At 40.0% G+C, this 18706-nt stretch overlaps 1 protein-coding gene across 3 annotated transcripts in view; it reads left to right on the forward strand.

Moving 5' to 3' along the window:
• The first annotated feature begins 889 nt into the window (after positions 1-889).
• RTN3 (reticulon 3) overlaps positions 890-18706 on the forward strand; it is a 66176-nt gene continuing 48359 nt past the window's right edge. For 2 of the 3 annotated variants that reach the window (XM_059882768.1, XM_059882766.1), the window contains exon 1: positions 984-1265. In XM_059882768.1, coding sequence (XP_059738751.1) covers positions 1121-1265 — 145 coding nt within the window. In that variant the 5' untranslated portion in view covers positions 984-1120. Of the gene's footprint in view, positions 1266-18706 lie in introns of all 3 variants that reach the window. The other variant, NM_182657.2, reaches the window with a different exon arrangement.

Consider the following 18706-nt stretch of genomic DNA (forward strand, 5'->3'; position numbering starts at 1 on the left):
CTTTTAGGCGACGAATAAATTCAATTATATGTCTTTTGTGCCATATTCTCAATTTTTAACCCTTAATTTTACCATCCCATAACCACAGTCAGGCTGTTATCTTCTGGCTCATCTTTCTCATTAGTTTTGCTTTTTTTTTTTTTTTCGTTCATGTCTTCTCTGTTAGTTATTCGACAGGGAACTGGCAACCTTGGGACCCAAGGTAGACCCCTTCTGGGGAAGAGTAACGATAAGAACGTGAAGCAGGTTCTGCGGCTGCATTGCAATGTTATTGGAATAGTTTTTCATTCTGTATAGCATCTTTCTCCACCTACCAAATGGGAGATAGTACCATCTGTCCCTCATGGTGATGGGGTATTAGGATATATCCAGAAAAATCCATAAATCACCTTGCACAGTGGGCCTACACTGTGGTTGTCACCATCGGAGTCACGAGTAGGAACGCCTCAGACAAAAAACATCGGCTCTGGAATCTGTAGGAAAGACATGCTTCACTAATGGAAGCAAAAAGAAATTTCTATCGTTAAAACACATAATCAGCCTAAGCTAAAACAACGCCTCAGACAAAAAACATCGGCTCTGGAATCTGTAGGAAAGACATGCTTCACTAATGGAAGCAAAAAGAAATTTCTATCGTTAAAACACATAATCAGCCTAAGCTAAAACAATCACAGAAAAATCCGTGGAGAAACACTAAGCCGCAGGGCCCACCTCAACTTCGGCCGCAGTGGTGGGAGGAGCTTGGTGTTTGACCACGCCCCCTGCGCCAGGTCCCCGAGGGGCGCCGCCCACCTCTCCAAGGGCCTTGGCGCTGCGCGAAGCAGGTTTTGGCCCTCCTTCCCTGGAGGAGCGCCGAGGGACAGTTCTTGCGCCTGCGCCCTGCGTCAGTGGGCGCAAGGCGACCGTCTCGCCCCCGCCCGAGGGCCCTTGTGCGCCTGCGCGGTCGCTCTCCCGCCCTCTCGCGGCGCTCGGCTGAGTCAGTCAGTCCGTCGGAGTCTGTCCTCGGAGTAGGAGAGGCGAGGCGAATTTGGAGAGCCAGCTGCAGAATTATTTTCTCTCCCCTCCCTGTCTCCCGTCCCACATCTCTCTTCACCCCTCTCCCGCCTTTGCTCGTGCAGCCATGGCGGAGCCGTCGGCAGCCACTCAGTCCCCGTCCGTCTCTTCGTCGTCCTCCGGGGCCGAGTCATCTGCGCCCGGTGGTGGCAGCGGGAGCCCGGGAGCCTGCCCCGCCCTGGGGACGAAGAGCTGCGGCTCCTCCTGTGCGGGTGAGGCGCGCCGGGGGACCCCGACCTCGGGAGGGGGGCCCTAGGGGGTCAGGGACGGCACACCATCCTCGCGTCCTGGAGGCTTCAGCCCCCGGGAAGGAGCGTCTGGAAAATGGGCTAAGGGGGAGGGGGGTGACAGGTCTTGCAGGCGGTGAGGAAATAACGGGGTGTGGGGAAGACTGGGGGAGGGGAGATATTCCCGGGGGCGTTAACGCCGAGACTGGGCAGGTGGGCGCAAGATACCAGTGTAGAGGCGGGGGGGCGAATCCGTCCTCTGAACCGGGGTGATTTAGTGGAGGATTAGAGAGACTGAGAGGATCGGGGCAGGTTGGTGGTAGGAGAAATGCCCTGTTAGGATTTTGAGGGGATGGCGGTGAAAGGGTTGGGCTGCACTGCAGGTTTGCAGACAGGTGTTGACAGAACCAACCGTTCATGGTTGTCTTCCAGAAAATATGGTTGTTGTTTTTTTTTCGGTTGCCCGTGGGGAGAATGAGGAAGTTTAATGGAAACACTGAAGCCGTTTTCTGTACTGTTTTCATCCGCCTTTAATAATTTTTTTGTGGCCACACTCGGAATGCCCGGTTTTTCAGAGGCTCGGAGGTAGAAGGAGGGTGATGAGAATAGCTCAGGGAAGATTTGGGAGGGAGCTGCTGACGGTCCAAGATGGATCCGTGGCTGCATCTGCAACACAGCCTGCTCTTCACTGGCGCGGCGTGGGGGTGGGGACACGAGGTTAGCAGCTTATATTTTAGAAGAGAATAGATAGAGTCATGCCAAGCAGTCGACATGTTTTAATTCCATGCTTTTTGTCGGCTATTATTGATCGACGTATAACAAAAGGGGGTGTTTCCCGCAGAAAGGGGGGAGGGGGAGAAAATTCAGACAAAGCAGGGGCTGATGGAACCCCCTTCTCCTCGCATCTCTATGAAAGACTAGGAGGGAAGCTGCAGGCCGCTTTTAGTTTCCATTGTATACGCTTCTGCCTGCTGGTGGGAGCTGGCTGGCAAGCTCCCCTTGAGCAGAGATCTGCAGTGCAGATGCCGTCTTGAGGGGGAAAAAAAAAGCACCATGAGCAGGTGGTGGTGGTTCTTAAAGGAACTCAGTCTTTGAAGAAGAAGAAAAGCTTTTTGTCGAAGGACCATAAGCTCGGGGGAGTAGAGATAATTTTGCTCTTTATTTAGCTACCTTAAAGAATTTTGAGACGTTTTAAAATGCTTCATTGTCTCCTTTGCGAGAATCTTGCATTGATTCTCTAAAGAACAAAATTTATCTTAGCTTTCAATATAGTCTCTAGGTGTTTTTCAAACAGTGGATTTCCACGTAAATGCTTTGGTACCCGTTCGGATTTTCCAGTGTGGTTATGGACATTTCAGTAGAAACAGTTATCAGAGGAAGCTTCTGCAAGGCCAAGATGAGCTGTCCAGATAAAGGAATGAGGCAGCAAATTTAGAACCCCTGTCCCCTTTAAACCACTACCATTTCTCCTCCAAATTTCTGTGTTCTGGGCAAAGGTCCAGATGAACAGCAGCTTCCTTATATACTTAGCAACTTGATGTTTTGGCTTTAATCACTTGTTATTGGTTACTCTTAGGTTCTTGGCCCTTTTGTGCATACCTTTGATTTTCTTGATTTTAAATTTTTGATACACTTGAAAAATAGATACTTTAGCCACCTTGAACTCTGATCCACTGCAAATATGTATTAATATTGTATAAAAATCATTAATACAGTTTTAGTGAGTTCAGTGCAAGATCCTCATTTGTCAGGTCACTACTTGAAAAGTTTAGCTTAAGACACTGTAGTGCATAGTCAGAATTTCATTGCCAAAGCTCTTCCTCCTTGCTACATGTTTTCTCCATCTCTCAGAGGAAATGTCTTAGGCTTTTGCACCATGAAAATAAGATGAAGTTTGTTATTACAAAATTTGACTCATAAAATGGATTCTTTAAAAATTTACCTTGATTGTTTTCAAATCTGTAAGTGTTAATGTCAACCTTTAGCTTCATTTTCGTTCACCAAGCTTCTCTTGGTTTTAGAAACTTTCAAAAAATAAGAGTTTAAAAAAAAAGAAGAGTAGGTGGTCACTTGATGCCTGCAGGAAACAAATTGTGTCTTGACCTACCTGTTTAGTAACAAATTTTAAGATTTAGTTTCTAATTAAAAGTGATCAGTGATAGCGCTCCCCCCATCCAGCGCATTCAGTGTTAGCGCAGCTGGCAGTGACGTATAGAGAAGGTCAGGAGCCAGGATTGCCTTCCCAGATTTCTGCCTTTGAAGAACAACAAAGATTTCAAAGGCAGAAATTTGAGGTTGAGGTGAAAGATACATAAATAATTAGTATTCTTTTTAGGATGAGGGTTGCCTTATTAGATATCAAGTATAGATACCTGTCTATTGCCTGAACTTAAAAAGTGGTTTAATAGTTTACTGTCTATAGCCTTTGAAATTCTTTAACTTGCTAGAGACTGTTCTTTATTATTGCTCTGAAAATCATGGTGCCAAAATAAAGCTACATTTCTTGTATCTCTTCATGAAAGTTAGCTCAAAGCAAAAAACAGCTTGGACAACTAAAAAAACACACACACACAAGTTTTTGTTTTAATTACTTCTTTCCTCACTCGTGAAACTGAGTTGTTCCATGTACTTTTTATGGCTTCATTTTTACACTTTGTTCTAACATATCAGTCAATCACATGATTATGTAATATGTATTTTCAGTCTTAACTCTTAAGTAAAAAAAAAACTCTGACTACCTACCTGTTCAGCACTGCAGTCTGTATTGTACACATCAGATTAGCAGTGAGTGTGTAATATGGTGATAAACACACAGACTTGAGTCCCAGAGATACCTATGTTTCAGTCCTGTCTGTGCTTATTGACCATATGACCTTGTGCACATGCTAAGTCTCAGGAATGTGACCTAGACAAATTTGCTGCCCTTAACTCCTAACTTTTTTCGAATAACAATACCTAGTATTTGATACATCTATTTGTAGGTTTAAAATATATAGATACAAAGAACAATTGAATAAGAAGTGAGAAATCATGAATCTTCCTCACAGTAAAGGATGCTCTTATACTTTGTTCTTCTTTATAAAAGTGAATTGGTTTTTTCAGCTTTTGACCCCTTGTATTTATAAGAGCTGCCACTCCTTTCACTCAACTGACCTGTTAAAGAAGTTGGGGGTGCAGTCAGGATGTTTCATAGGTCGCTTGGCATCAGTATGCTAAGATATTTTCTGCAGCATGCTGACCATAAGTATAGTTATGATACATTATAAAACTCCTGTCAATGGAAGCAAGAGGACAGGAAAGGGCAAGAACGGTCATGTAGTATGGTTCACAAATGCTTGTTGATTTGAATGGTTTTTATTCCCTGGTAATAGAAGGTATCTTTTAATGCTATTTTCTTTTAGAGTCAGATTCACAAATAATTTAACCACTCTGATCAAACAAACCAGTCCACATATATTTAACACTTACACCTTCCTTAAATTGAAATCTCTAAGGAGTTGTTTATGTAGTAGCTGGTAAGAGCATCGGTGCTTTTATTTTTATTATTTTAGAGATGGTCTGTAAACAAAATGAAACTAATATTATCGCTTTTATTGTATTCTGTGATGGTGGTGTTGTCCAGTCCCTCATTCGTGTCCCACTGTTTTCTGTGATGAGGAAATTATGTATCCTTACTGATACAGTAGTCACCTGTTTAATCCTGTGCAGTTTATAAGCATCTGTAAATGAAGCTTGGTAGTGAAGGAATTGGTGACGTGTCATTGAAGGGCAGAAGGAACATTAAGGTTTCCAGTTTTGTGTGAGCCAAGACATTGTTCTGTAGAAGGGCACTTCTCTTTAGACTAGCCATAAACCTAGAACTACCGTTTTTGTAATTCTGAGCAGAATTATAAAAGCTCCAAATAAATGATTAACTATGTGTATTTGTTGTATGTACATACCTTATAGTCTGTGTCCAACTTTATTGTTAATGATGAATTTATAGCTGCCTCCTTAATTGTACAGACTTATGAAATAAATATGAATTTTGTAATATAACTTTTTAGATGAAAATTACCAAGTTGATACTATGTTCATATGACTTAAGTCATTCAGGAGTTGCACAGGAGACCGACTGAAGTTTTATCCCATTTATTTGTAACAGCTCTTCTAGAATTATTTTGGATCGTTGGGTATGTTATAGGTGTTTTTGAAAAAGAGTGTATACTAATGGGCTTTGCAGGTGGCGCTGTGCTGTGTGTGCTTGTTCACTCAATAGCGTCGGTTCAGTTCGGACTCTTTGCAAACCCCATGGACCGTAGCCTGCCAGGCTCCTCCATCCATGGGATCCTCAGCAAGAATGCCGGAGTGGGTTGCCATGCCCTCCTCCAGGGGATCTTCCCAACCCAGAGATTGAACCTAGGTCTCCCACGTTGCACGCAATGGATTCTTTACTGTCTAAGCCACAGGGAAGTCCCCAGGTGGCACTAGTGGTAAAGAACCTGCCTGCCAATGCAGGGCACTTAAGAGGTGCTGGTTCTATCCCTGGGTTGGGAAGATCCGCTGGAGAAGAGAACGGCAACCTACTCCAGTATTCTTGCCTGGAGAATCCCGTGGACAGAGGAGCCTGGCAGGCTACGGTCTGCGGGGTTGCAAAGAGTCAAACAACTGAAGCGACTTAGCATGCTTGCATGTATATTAAGTAAATTTAGCTGTAATCAGTATTGCTTATGATTGCATCATTGCAGTGTTTTACTACATATCTGTGACTAGTAACATCTGTTACTAGAGTAGGACATGTTACTGTGTAATACTGCAATTTCAGAGAAAATCCCCTTATTTCTTACTTTTCTTTTTTTGGTTGCTCTCCACCACTTGAGGGAATCTTAGTTCCTCAACCCAGGGACTGAACCCATGCCATGGCAGTGAAAGCACTGAATCTTAACCAGTGGACCACTGGGGAACTCCTGCAGAAAATCCCTTTAAATACTTCAGTTGTGTTTCTGTTTTACATTTTGTGATAGGGTGGGTAATTGTTAGCAGTTAGCTTCCTCTTGTGATGGTCTCTTTAAATTTCAAAGAAATATTCTAATCTGTTTTTTCCAGTCTGTTGGTTCAGTTTTCCTCATAAGCACATCATCATAACCTGGGGGTGGGGGCATGGTTTTGGAGGCAGGAGCTCTCTGACTTCTTCCTCACTGGCAGTTTGCCCTTGAGGATATATTGAAAGGTATTCTGAAAAACATTTTTAGCAAAACTAATATGGAGCCACCTGAAAGCATTTCAACAGTGGGCATTGTCTTCATTTTACATAAAAGGCAGAAATACTTGATTTATGTCTTACACTTGTGTATTGCTTTATGGTTTAATTTGTGCCAGTACATTAACTTAATTCAACAAATATTTAAGCATACATCAAACATTGTGGCTATGAAGTTAAAGGTAGGATGAAACAGGGATTAAGGATCCAACTCAGTTCTTTCAAATACATACACTGCCTCTCCTTCAAATTTGAAACAACATGTGGTAAAAAATAGTTCTGTCACCCTCTTAAATTCAGTGATTGGTTAACCAAGTTCAGTTAACTTAGAAACCTTCACTTCTGGTCCCGTGGTTTCTAAGCCAGGTGGCTTTTTGCTCCACTTTTCTACAGAAACTTCTCTCATCAAATACACCAGTTATTTTCCATGTTACTAAATCCAGTGGTTACTTCTCTTTCTCATTTTATTTATTTATTTTTTAACCTCACTGTGAGGAGTGTGGAATCTTGGCTCCCTGACCAGGGATTGAACCCATGCTCCCTGCATTGGAAGCATGGAGTCTTAAGGACTGGACTGCCAGAGAAGTCTCTCTTCCTCATTTTAAATGCCCTTGATTCCTCTCTTTCCTTTACGCAGCAATCAGCAAATCTTATTGATTCTACAGTGACTGACTACCAGTTTTCCCAAGCTCCATCGCTGCTACCCTGGTCCAGGCTATTGTCATAGCTCTCCTGAATTACTGCAATTGCCTCCTAACTGATCTCCAGACTTTCTCTCTTGGCTCTCTTCAGTCTATTCTCCACACAGCAGCTGGTATGAGTCTGAAAAATGTTAAGTCAGATCATTTCACTCATTGGCATATGCTCTAGTCACTTCTGATCACACTCAGATTAAATGCTGAAGTCCTTAGAAAGCTTATGAAGCCCTGTAGTATCTGGCCCCAGCCTGCCCCTTGCTCACCTAGCTTTAGCCACACTGATCTTTTTATTTTTCACACCAGGAATACCTCTCTCAGTGTCTTGTTTGCTGCTCACTGTGCCTAGAATGCTCTTCCCTCATACATTCCTACAGCTCTTCAGTTTCTCACCTCCCTTAGATCTTTGCCTGGCTACCTTATCAAAATTGCATAAGAGAAAAACACCCTGTAGGCTTTTCCTGCTTTATTTTTCTTATCACTTGTCATAATCTGTCGTACAGTATTTGACTTATTTATTTTGTATATTGTCTGCCACAAAATAGAATTTTCATCAGAGTGGAGATTTTTGCTATTTTATTTACTGCTCTATCTCTAATGCCTGTCAGAACCTGGCACAAAGCAGGCCTTCGTATTTTTTTAATGAGAGCAAAGACTTTATGGAATGGATGAGTAAATGGAGAACCTGTACTCCCAGGAAAATAATGCATATAAATGAAGTATTGCATCAACTTTCACAGATTCATGAACTACTATAAAATCTACTCATAAACCTCAGGTTAAGAAAATATTGTTTTTGAAAATCAGATTGTAAACTTTGCAGAACCTTCTGCATATGGAAATTGATATATTCATTTTGGTGCTGAGGAGAGACTTTTCATATAAGTGCATAATACTATATCCAAATATACTGTATGTTTAAGATTACGTTCTTTTACTACTTCTGGACTCTAGTTAATTTTCCACTAATGGCTTTAAATCCAGAAAATTAAAACCACTTGAATGCCACATTTTGGTGTATGAGAGATTCACTTCTATTAAGTACTCAATAGTAACCTAGTATGATGTGGCAGAATTTTAAAATGTGTTAAAATAAGTCTGATTTCCATCTTCTAACAGAATCTGAGATTTTGATTTAATATGTTTTAAACATTATTTGCAGAAGAGTAAAATATTCCTAACAGTAAATATAGCACTACTTAGAAGTTGGGTTATTAAAACATTTGTAACTGATTTACTATTTTTATGCTTTGTTTTGTTTGTCAGACTTTCTAATTTTGTTTCTTTTGCAAGAAGAGTTCTGCTTATTTTTCCTCTTAGATTGCATATGCATTTACTCTACATATGTACACAGAAAGCTTTCCAGCTCTTTAGTGTTGTAACAGAGTGAGCATCTTGACTTCTAGAGTGAAATGCATAACTACTGCATTAGTAGGGCTAAATGTCCAGACTCAAAGTCTGTTTCTGAAATAACAATTTAAACTCTTGCTAAGGCTCTATAATGTTCAAGCCTCCATATCCTGTGTCTTCTACTGTATGCTGACCATCATATTCTGTGCCTTATGAAAGATGTAAGATGGACATGTAAGATGATCCTTAGCCATAAGGTGCTTCCAGTCCGATTGGAATTTGTTTCCAATAGCAAATAAGTTGAATGGATATTAGGTCTTATTTGGTTTATTGATTCCAGAGGGCCAAAACATTGTTAATTGGTCTATTTTTACAGTAGTTATGTTAGCTCTAGTAAATTAAAATTATTAAAAATTAGCCTGCCAGTTTATGTAGATTCTCCCCCATGCCTTAAGTGGGGGAAATGCTTAGTAACTTGCTTCTAAAGGGTACAGTATAGAAGGGTGGGGAAAAGTACTACCATGGAGAAACTTGGCAAACTCTACCTCAGCCAGGGGATCAAGGTTAACATCATCACTGATAAGTCATATTAATAGTACGTACCTTGATATGGTATGACAAGGCAGCCCTTCACCTCAGTGAAGGGTTACCCCTCAGTGGTAATCCTCCCTGAAACGCATAACTCCAGCCTAACAATGAGAAGAACATCAGATGAGCCCAAATTGTGGGACATTCTGTGAAATATACTTGAGCAGTCCTCAAAATTGTCAAGATCATTGAAGTAAAGAAAGCCTGAGAAATTGCCATAGTCCAAAGGCGGCTAAAGAGACATGACGACAAAATGTGATGTGGTTTCCTAGATGGGATCTTGAAACAGGGAGGGGGCATTAGGGAAAAGTTATTGAAATCTCAGGGAAGTATGGGCTTTAGTTATCAATGTATCAGTGTATCAATGTATCAATATTAGTTCATTAATTGTGACGTTTATCAATACCACCATACTAATATAACATGTTAACAGCAGCAGAAACAGTGCTGAATAAAAGCAACAGTCTTTTCTGTAAATATGAAATTTTCTAAAATGATTTTTTAATAAGAGAAAGCTTTAATCATGAAATAGAAATTGTTTTGGGAGAGGCAAGTAGGTACGAGTAATGCAGTGGAGGTCTAGTGAGCACAAAAAGGTTTTGAAAAAGGAAAAAATGGCATAAAGTTTGGGGAGAAAATCAGTCTGCCTCCTAGACCTCTGATGGGGGAGAGGACAGTAACTGGCTCAGTTTAGCAGTTTTTACTGAGATCCTGGGTTGCCATCAAGAACTGTGGTCATGAAAAAACAGACAAAGATGACACACAAAAATAAAACCACAGGCCAATATCACTGATGAATATAGATGCAAAATCCTCAACAAAATTCTAGCAGACAGAATTCAACAACACATTAAAAAGCTCATACACCATGATCAAGTTGGGTTTATTCCAGGGATGCAGGGATTCTTCAATATATGCAAATCAGTCAATGTGATACACCATATTAACAAATTGAAAGATAAAAACCATATGATACTCTCAATAGATGCAGAAAAAGCCTTTGACAAAATTTAGCACACATTTATGATTAAAACTCTTCCAAAAAATGGGCACAGGAGGAACCTTACTCAATGTAGTAAAGGCCATATATGGTAAGCCCACAGCAAACGTTATTCTCAGTGGTGAAAGCTGAAAGGATTCCCCCTAAGATCAGGAACAAGACAAGGGTGTCCACTCACCACTATTATTCAACATAGTTTTGGAAGTCCTAGCTACAGCAGTCAGAGAAGAAAAAGAAATAAAAGGAATCCAGATTGGAAAAGAAGAAATAAAGCTCTCACTATTTGCACTGTACATAGAAAACCCTTAAGATACTATCAGAAAATTACTAGAGCTAATCAGTGAATTTAGCAAAGTTGCAGGATGCAAAATGAATACACAAAAATCACTTACATTCCTATATACTGATAGTGAAAAATCAGAGAAATTAAGGAATCAATCCCATTCACCATTGCAACAAAAAGGATAAAATAGGAATAAACCTACCTAAGGAGACAAAGGACCTGTATACAGAAAATTATAAGATACTGATGAAAAACATCAAAGATGATATAAACAGATGGAGAGATATTCCATGTTCCTGGCTAGGAGGAATCAATATTGTGAAAATGACTGTACTGCCAGATGCAATCTACAGATTCACTGTTATCCCTATCAAATCACCAAAGGCATTTCCCCCAAAACTAGAACAAAAAATTTCACAATTCATATGGAAACACAAAAGACCCCAAATAGCCAAAAAAGTCTTGAGAAAGAAGAATGGAGCTGGAGGAATCAACCTTCCTGACTTCAGATTGTGCTACAAAGCTACAGTCATCAAGACAGTATGGTACTGGCACAAAAACAAATACAGACCAATGGAACAAAAGATAGAAAGCCCAAACATAAACCCATGCACCTGTAGGTACCTTATTTTTGACAAAGGAGGCAAGAATATACAATGGGGCAAAGATAGCCTCTTCAATTAGTGGTACTGGGAAAACTGAACAGCTACATCAACAGTTTCTAACACTATACACAAAGGTAAGCTCAAAATGGATTAAAAACCTAAATGTAAGATCAGAAACTATAAAACTCTTAGAGGAAAACATAGGCAGAACACTCAATGACATAAATCAAAGCAAGATCCTCCAGGACCCACCTCCTAGAGTAATGGAAATAAAAACAAAAGTGAACAGGTGGGACCTAATTAAACTTAAAAGCTTTTACATAGCAAAGGAAACTGTAAACAAGGTGAAAAGACAAACCTTAGAATGGGAGAAAATAATAGCAAATGAAACAACTGACAAAGGACTAATTCCCAAAATACACAAGCAGTTCATACAACTCAATACCAGAAAAAGAAACAACCCAATCAAAAAGTGGAGAAAAGACCTAAACAGACATTTCTCCAAAGATGCTCAACACCACTCATTATTAGAGAAATGCAAATCAAAACTACAATGTATGGAGAGAGTAACATGGAAACTTACATTACCATATGTAAAATAGATAGTCAATGGGAATTTGCTATATGTCTCGGAACTCAGGGGCTCTGTGTCAACCTGGAGGGGTGGGATGGGGATGGAGATGGAAGGGGGATTCAAGAGGGAGGGGACATATGTACAACCGTGGTTGATTGATACTGATGTTTGACAGAAAACAAAATTCTGTAAAGCAATTATCCTTCAATGAAAAATTTTAAAAAAAGAAAAGAACTGTGGTCATGAGAAAGAGTGGAAGAAATGCCTTTTGTGTGTGTGGGGGGGGGGGATGGGTCTCAGCTATAAAGCAAAAAGGGTAGCTAAATGATAAAACTTATTTATTTTTGGCTGTGCCGGGTCTTCATTTCTGCACCAGGGCTTTCTCTGGTTGAGGTAGGCGAGGGCTGCTCTTCGTTGTGGTGCATCGGTTTCTCATTGTTGTGGCTCCTCTTGTTGATGAGCACAGGCGCCATCTCTGTAGTTGTAGCATAGGGACAGTTGTTCCGCAGTATGTGGAATCTTCCCGAACCAGGTATTGAACCTATGTCCCCTGCATTGGCAGGTGGATTCTTACCACTTCAGGACCAGAGAAGTCAAAAAATAAGTTGTTTTAAAATTAGAATAAGAAAAGATGTTTGAAAGAACTGATTAATTTCTCATTTTCATTATACTAATTTTAGATAAATTTCAAACACTTCATTTTTCTTTATGTATTAGAAGAAGTTTTAATAATCTGTAGAAACTATCATAAAGGAAAAAGCTTTGGTGTTATAGAAGTCATTCTACAAAGTTGTTCCCAGAATAACTTATTTCTCTAACAGTGTAGTCTATATTCTGCTGGTGTTGAAGGAATGGATACCACCAAAATAAGTAATTCATGGAAACTGTTTTTTACTGCAGTTTAGAAAATTCAAACAGTCAGGTTTATTAGTGTATTTTCCCCCAATCTAAATCAAAAGTGGACTCTGACATCCAATCCAAAGCTTCTTCTGTCTTTCTCTCCCCCCCAGCAATCCATCTAACACAGGCTTGATAAGAATTTGGAAACCTCCACTAGTGTGCCTTTTTCCTATTTTTCCTCCCCATTTTTCCACTGCTTACCTACTCAGTGTGCTGCTGGAGGAAAAGGTTAAGAGGTATGGGGACAGGATCTTATCGGCTTCAAATGGAGTTTTAAAACATAAACTTGAGAGAGGAGGGGAGTATAAATGCAGGGTTGTTAAGATTTGTTTGAAATTGAGAGATCAGCAACCTAGAATAATCACATATATAGAAACCTCGTGGTAACCACAAACCAAAAATCTGTAATAGATACACACCCAAAAGAGAAAGAGAATTCCCTAGCAGTCCAACAGTTAGGACTCTGGGTTTTCACTGCTGAGGGCCTGGGTTCAGACTCTAGTTGGAGAACTAAGATCCTGCAAGCCGTGAGGTGCAGCCCAAAAAAAGGAAAGAGAGCAAAAGGAATCCAAACATAACACTAAAGAGATTCATCAAATCACAAGGGAAGAGAACAAAAGAAGAAATAGACAAAGACAAATACTGTATGTTATCACTTGTATGTGGAATCTAACAAAAATGAATATAACAAAACAGACTCAGAACAAGCTAGTGGTTACCAGTCAGGAAAGGGAAAGGGGTGGGGCAAAATACAGGAGTAGATGAAGAGGCACAAACTACTGTGAATAAAATAAATAAGCTACAAGGATATGTCATACAGCACAAGGAACATAACCAAGTTTTAAAATAACCTTATCATTATTGTTACTTTATTTTGGCCACATCTCATGGTGTGTGGGAGCCCAGTTCCCTAACCAGTGATCTTAACCCCCTTCAGTGGAAGCACAGAGTCTTAACCACTGGACTGCCAGGAAAGTCCCTAAAGTAACTTTAAATGAAGTATAATCTATAAAAATTTTGAACCAGTGACACTAAATCCTTACTTTATATAACTAACCTATGAGAAATAAGATTCAATAAATAATAATCCTAGGGCTTGAAAATACATATATAGATGAGAGGATCGGAGCTCTGGAAAAGTCTATTGCTCAACTTTTCTCATTACTTAAAATTATTTACTCAAAATCATTTATTCAAAAAGTACCCTATCATGATAAAGATGCACATGAATGCAGAAAATATACGGGAAAAGTTAAATTAATTCATAAAATGTTAATGGAAACAAAGCAGTATTTCTAAATGTTAAGTGTATTACTTTGTATAATTTGATTCTGAGTTCATATGTAATTAAATTAATAAACTGAATGTCATAAGTATAACCACCACAAAAATATGTATACATAAACTTGATTAGTAAATTTTCAGGTAAGTAGCACATACATTACAGACCAGCAAAAGAGACAAGTGATCTGGCTGGTAGACAGAGAGAGAAGAAGCATTGGCTTTCAAAAAACGTTCAGGTTTAACTCTTGGTTCTGACATTTATAAGCTTCAGTTTTTGTAAGGATTTGATTTAATATGTATATAAATACTTAATTCAGTGTCTGTCATAGACACTTGGGACTCTCTAAGTGGAATGAAGCTCTGTTTTCAAAGAGAAGTTTTTTGTTTGTTGTAGTTTTGACAGTTTGTTGCAGCTTAAATTATTATGAAGATTGAAAATCCAGTGGTGTAAAGACTAGTAGGATTGTTCACTAAACGGTTTCATTGAGAGACCTGTGAGAGATCCTGTTTTAGGTGTCCTTTTTCTCCCTCTAAGGTAACTAATCCATTTCATGTAGGTGGGAAGCACAGGTATGTGTCAGGAATTATAAGAAAAATGTATGTTCATAATAGAAAATTTAGTACACAAAAATATAAGGAAAATTAAAAACCAATGGGTAGCATAGCCTTTCATTTTGTAACAATCTCTAGAAATAATACATGTTCCTCATATTCAAAAACTCAAAGAAGCAAGAAAAAAAAACTCATAATCCCTCTACTCAGAGAGTAAATATCATTATCCATTTTTCTTCTTAAATGAATTTGTATTTTTTACTGAAATGGGGTCACATTATTTAAATTACTTTTGTAATGTTCTTTTTTATTCATTGTATTATCAGCATCGTTTAGTATGAATAAATTCTCATCAACAGTACAATTTTTAATGAATAATATCCCATTGTATGGATATACTAAAACCTATTTAAGCAGTCCCTAGTAACTTTTATTAAATTTCCTTAATGTTTGTGATGAACAGTCTTATAACTACATATAGGCACAGATTTATTCTTTTACTTATAAATCTGATTATATATTGGAATTAGGTTTCATCAGGTTCACTTGTGGTCTTTTATCCCTTCTAGCAACTTCCTGGACTTTTTTCCTACAAATATTGCTTCTTTTTCATATTCAGTCTTTTCCCTTCTACTTGCCCCTTTCTCTATGTAAATACACTTGTCATTTCTATTCCTAAAAAATCTTTCAACTCTACCTCTGTCTCACTGGTGCCCAGTTTTTAGTCCTTCTCTTTATCATCCATACTCTGCACACTTGCTTTTAGTGCTTTTTAAACTTCGTTCACTCCTCAGTTTTCAGTGGCTGGCCCCCTCCTCCCTCTAACCAGAGTCATCAGTGCTGAATTACCTGATTACTGAAGTTCAGTGACGTGTTTCAAAGTCTTCACCACTCCTTGGCTTTTAACTCTGTTAATCATTCTCTAAAGCTTTCTTCAGGTGACAAAACATTTTCCCCCACATTGACTCTTTTCTGTCTCCTTTACTAGTGATTCTTTTTTGAGTCTCTGTAAATATTGGTCATGTATCTCAAGATTCCATTGTTAACACCTCTTTGATTCTCCCTGGACAAATTCATTCACTCTGGTGGTGTCAGTTCTCACCCAGGTGTTAGTCCTAGATATTTACCTATAACCCTTACCTGTCTCCTGAGCCTGTTCATATTGGTAAGCAGTTTCCACTTAGATATTCCTTATTGTTGTTCAGTTGCTAAGTCATGTGTGACTCTTTGCAACCCCATGGACTATGTAGCTTGCCAGGCTCCTGTCCTCCACTACCTCCCAGAGTTTGCTCAAAGTCATGTCCTTTGAATTGTGATGCTATCTAAGCATCTCATCCTCTGCTGCCCCCTTTTCCTTTTGTCTTCAATCTTTCAATCTTGTCTTCAATCTTCAAAGCATCAAGGTCTTTTCCAGTGAGTCAGTTCTGTGCATCTAGTGGCCAGAGTATTGGAGTTTCAGCATCAGTCTTTCCAATGCATATTCAGGTTCAATCCTTTAGGATTGACTGGTTTGATCTACTTGCAGTTCAAGGGACTCTAAAGAGGCATCTCCAGCACCACAATTCAGAAGCATCAATTCTTTGGCACTTAGCCTTCTTTATGGACCAACTCTTACATCGGTACATGACTACTAGAAAAACCATAGCTTTGACTATATAAAATATGCCTTTGTTGTTGGTGTTCAATTGCTCAGTCATGTCTGACTGCAACCCCATGGACTGCAGCACACCAGGCTTCCCATCCTTCACCATCTCCCAGAGCTTGCTCAAACTCACGTCCACTGAATTGATGATACCATCCAACCTTCTCATCTTTTGTCATCCCCTTCGCCTCCTGCCTTCAGTCTTCCCAGCATCAGGTTTTTTATAATGAGTCAGCTCTTCACATCAGGTGGCCAAAGTATTGGAGCTTCGGCTTCAGCATCAGTCCTTCATGAATATTCAGGATGGATTTCCTTTAGGATTGACTGGTTTGATCTCCTTGCAGTCCAAGGGACTCTCAAGAGTCTTCTCCAACACCACAGTTCAAAAACATCAGTTCTTTAGTGCTCAACATTCTTTATGGTCCAGCTCTCACATCCATACATGACTACTGGAAAAACCGTAATTTTGACTATACAGATCTTTGTTGGCAAAGTAATGTCTCTGCTTTTTAATATGCTGTCTAGGTTTGTCATAGCTTTTCAAGGATAAAACTTTGTTGTAGATATGCCTTCAGTTCAGTTCAGTTCAGTCGCTCAGTCATGTCTGACTCTTTGCAACCCCATGAATTGCAGCATGCCAGGCCTCCCTGTCCATCACCAATTCCCGAGTTCATCCAAACCCACGTCCATCGAGTCGGTGATGCCATCCAGCCATCTCATCCTCTGTTGTCCCCTTCTCCTCCTGCCCCCAATCCCTCCTAGCATCAGGGTCTTTTCAAATGAGTCAGCTCTTCACACCATGTGGCCAAAGTACTGGAGTTTCAGCTTCAGCATCTGTTCTTCTAATGAATATTCAGGACTGATTTCCTTTAGGATAGACTGGTTGGATCTGCTTGCAGTCCAAGGGACTCTCAAGGGTCTTCTCCAACACCACGGTTCAAAAGCATCAATTCTTCAGCGCTCAGCTTTCTTCACAGTCCAACTCTCACATCCATACATGACCACTGGAAAAACCATAGCCTTGACTAGACGGACCTTTGTTGGCAAAGTAATGTCTCTACTTTTGAATATGCTGTCCAGGTTGGTCATAACTTTCTTTCCAAGGAGTAAGCGTCTTTTAATTTCATGGCTGCAATCACCATCTGCAGTGATTTTAGAGCCCCCAAAAATAAAGTCTGACACTGTTTCCACTGTTTCCCCATCTGTTTCCCATGAAGTGATGGGACCAGATGCCATGATCTTCGTTTTCTGAATGTTGAGCTTTAAGCCAACTTTTTCACTCTCCTCTTTACTTTCATCCAGAGGCTTTTTAGTTCCTCTTCACTTTCTGCCATAAGGGTGGTGTCATCTGCATATCTGAGGTTATTGGTATTTCTCCCGGCAATCTTGATTCCAGCTTGTGCTTCATCCAGTCCAGCGTTTCTCATGATGTACTCTGCATAGAAGTTAAATAAGCAGGGTGATAATGTATCTACTACTGTGGGCAGGAATCCCTTAAAGAAATGGAGTGGCCATCATGGTCAACAAAATAGTCCAAAATGCAGTACTTGGATGCAATCTCAAAAACTACAGAATTCGTTTCCATGGCAAACCATTCAGTATCACAGTAATCCAAGTCTGTGCCCCAACCAGTAACGCTGAAGAAGCTGAAGTTGAACGGTTCTGTGAAGACCTACAAGAGCTTTTAGAACTAACACCCAAAAAGGATGTCCTTTTCATTATAGGGAACTGGAATGCAAAAGTAGGAAGTCAAGAAACACCGGGAGTAACAGGCAAATTTGGCCTTGGAATACGGAATGAAGCAGGGCAAAGGCTAATAGAGTTTTGCCAAGAAAATGCACTGATCATAGCAAACACCATCTTCCAACAATACAAGAGAAGACTCTACACATGGACATCACCAGATGGTCAACACCAAAATCAGATTGATTATATTCTTTGCAGCCAAAGATGGAGAAGCTCTATACAGTCAGCCAAAACAAGACCAGGAGCTGACTGTGGCTCAGATCATGAACTCCTTATTGCCAAATTCAGACTTAAATTGAAGAAAGTAGGGAAAACCACTAGACCAGGTATTGAAGATATGCCTTAGACAGCTTATTTCTTAGTGGAAATTAATACAAAGAATTCCTCCTCATCCCCTAGCCAGCCACATTTCATGTAGTTCTTCAGTCCTTTGACTTTTGCTTCTCCAGTCTCCAACATTCAGTGATTCAAAATCCTGTCCATTCTTTCCTGTCATATCCATCCCCTCATTCCCATCCTCACTGCCTTAGTTTAAGCCCTCATGTCTTGTCAATGTTATGTGGGAGCTTTTCAGTTAAGTCCATACTTTACCCCTGATAGCTCAGTTGGTAAAGAATCCGCCTGCAATGTAGGAGACCCCGGTTCAGTTCCTGAGTTGAGAAGATCCCCTGGAGAAGGGATAGGCTACCCACTCCAGTATTCTGGCCTGGAGAATTCCATGGACTGTATGGTCCGTGGGATCACAAAGACTCTGACACGACTGAGCAACTTTCATTTTCACTTTACCCTGCTGCCAGAGTTCTTTAAAACACACGAGATATTGTCAATCCCTTACCTTCAGTGATTCCTCATTACACATCATATGATATAATTCAAATTTCATTGTATGATATTTAAAGCTATTTGGAATCGGGCCAGATGTTCCTTCTCTCCAGACTGCCTTCCCTTGTCTTGTTCACCTGATGACC

The sequence above is a fragment of the Bos taurus genome, chromosome 29 (assembly GCF_002263795.3).
Source record: "Bos taurus isolate L1 Dominette 01449 registration number 42190680 breed Hereford chromosome 29, ARS-UCD2.0, whole genome shotgun sequence".
NCBI lineage: Eukaryota > Metazoa > Chordata > Mammalia > Artiodactyla > Bovidae > Bos > Bos taurus.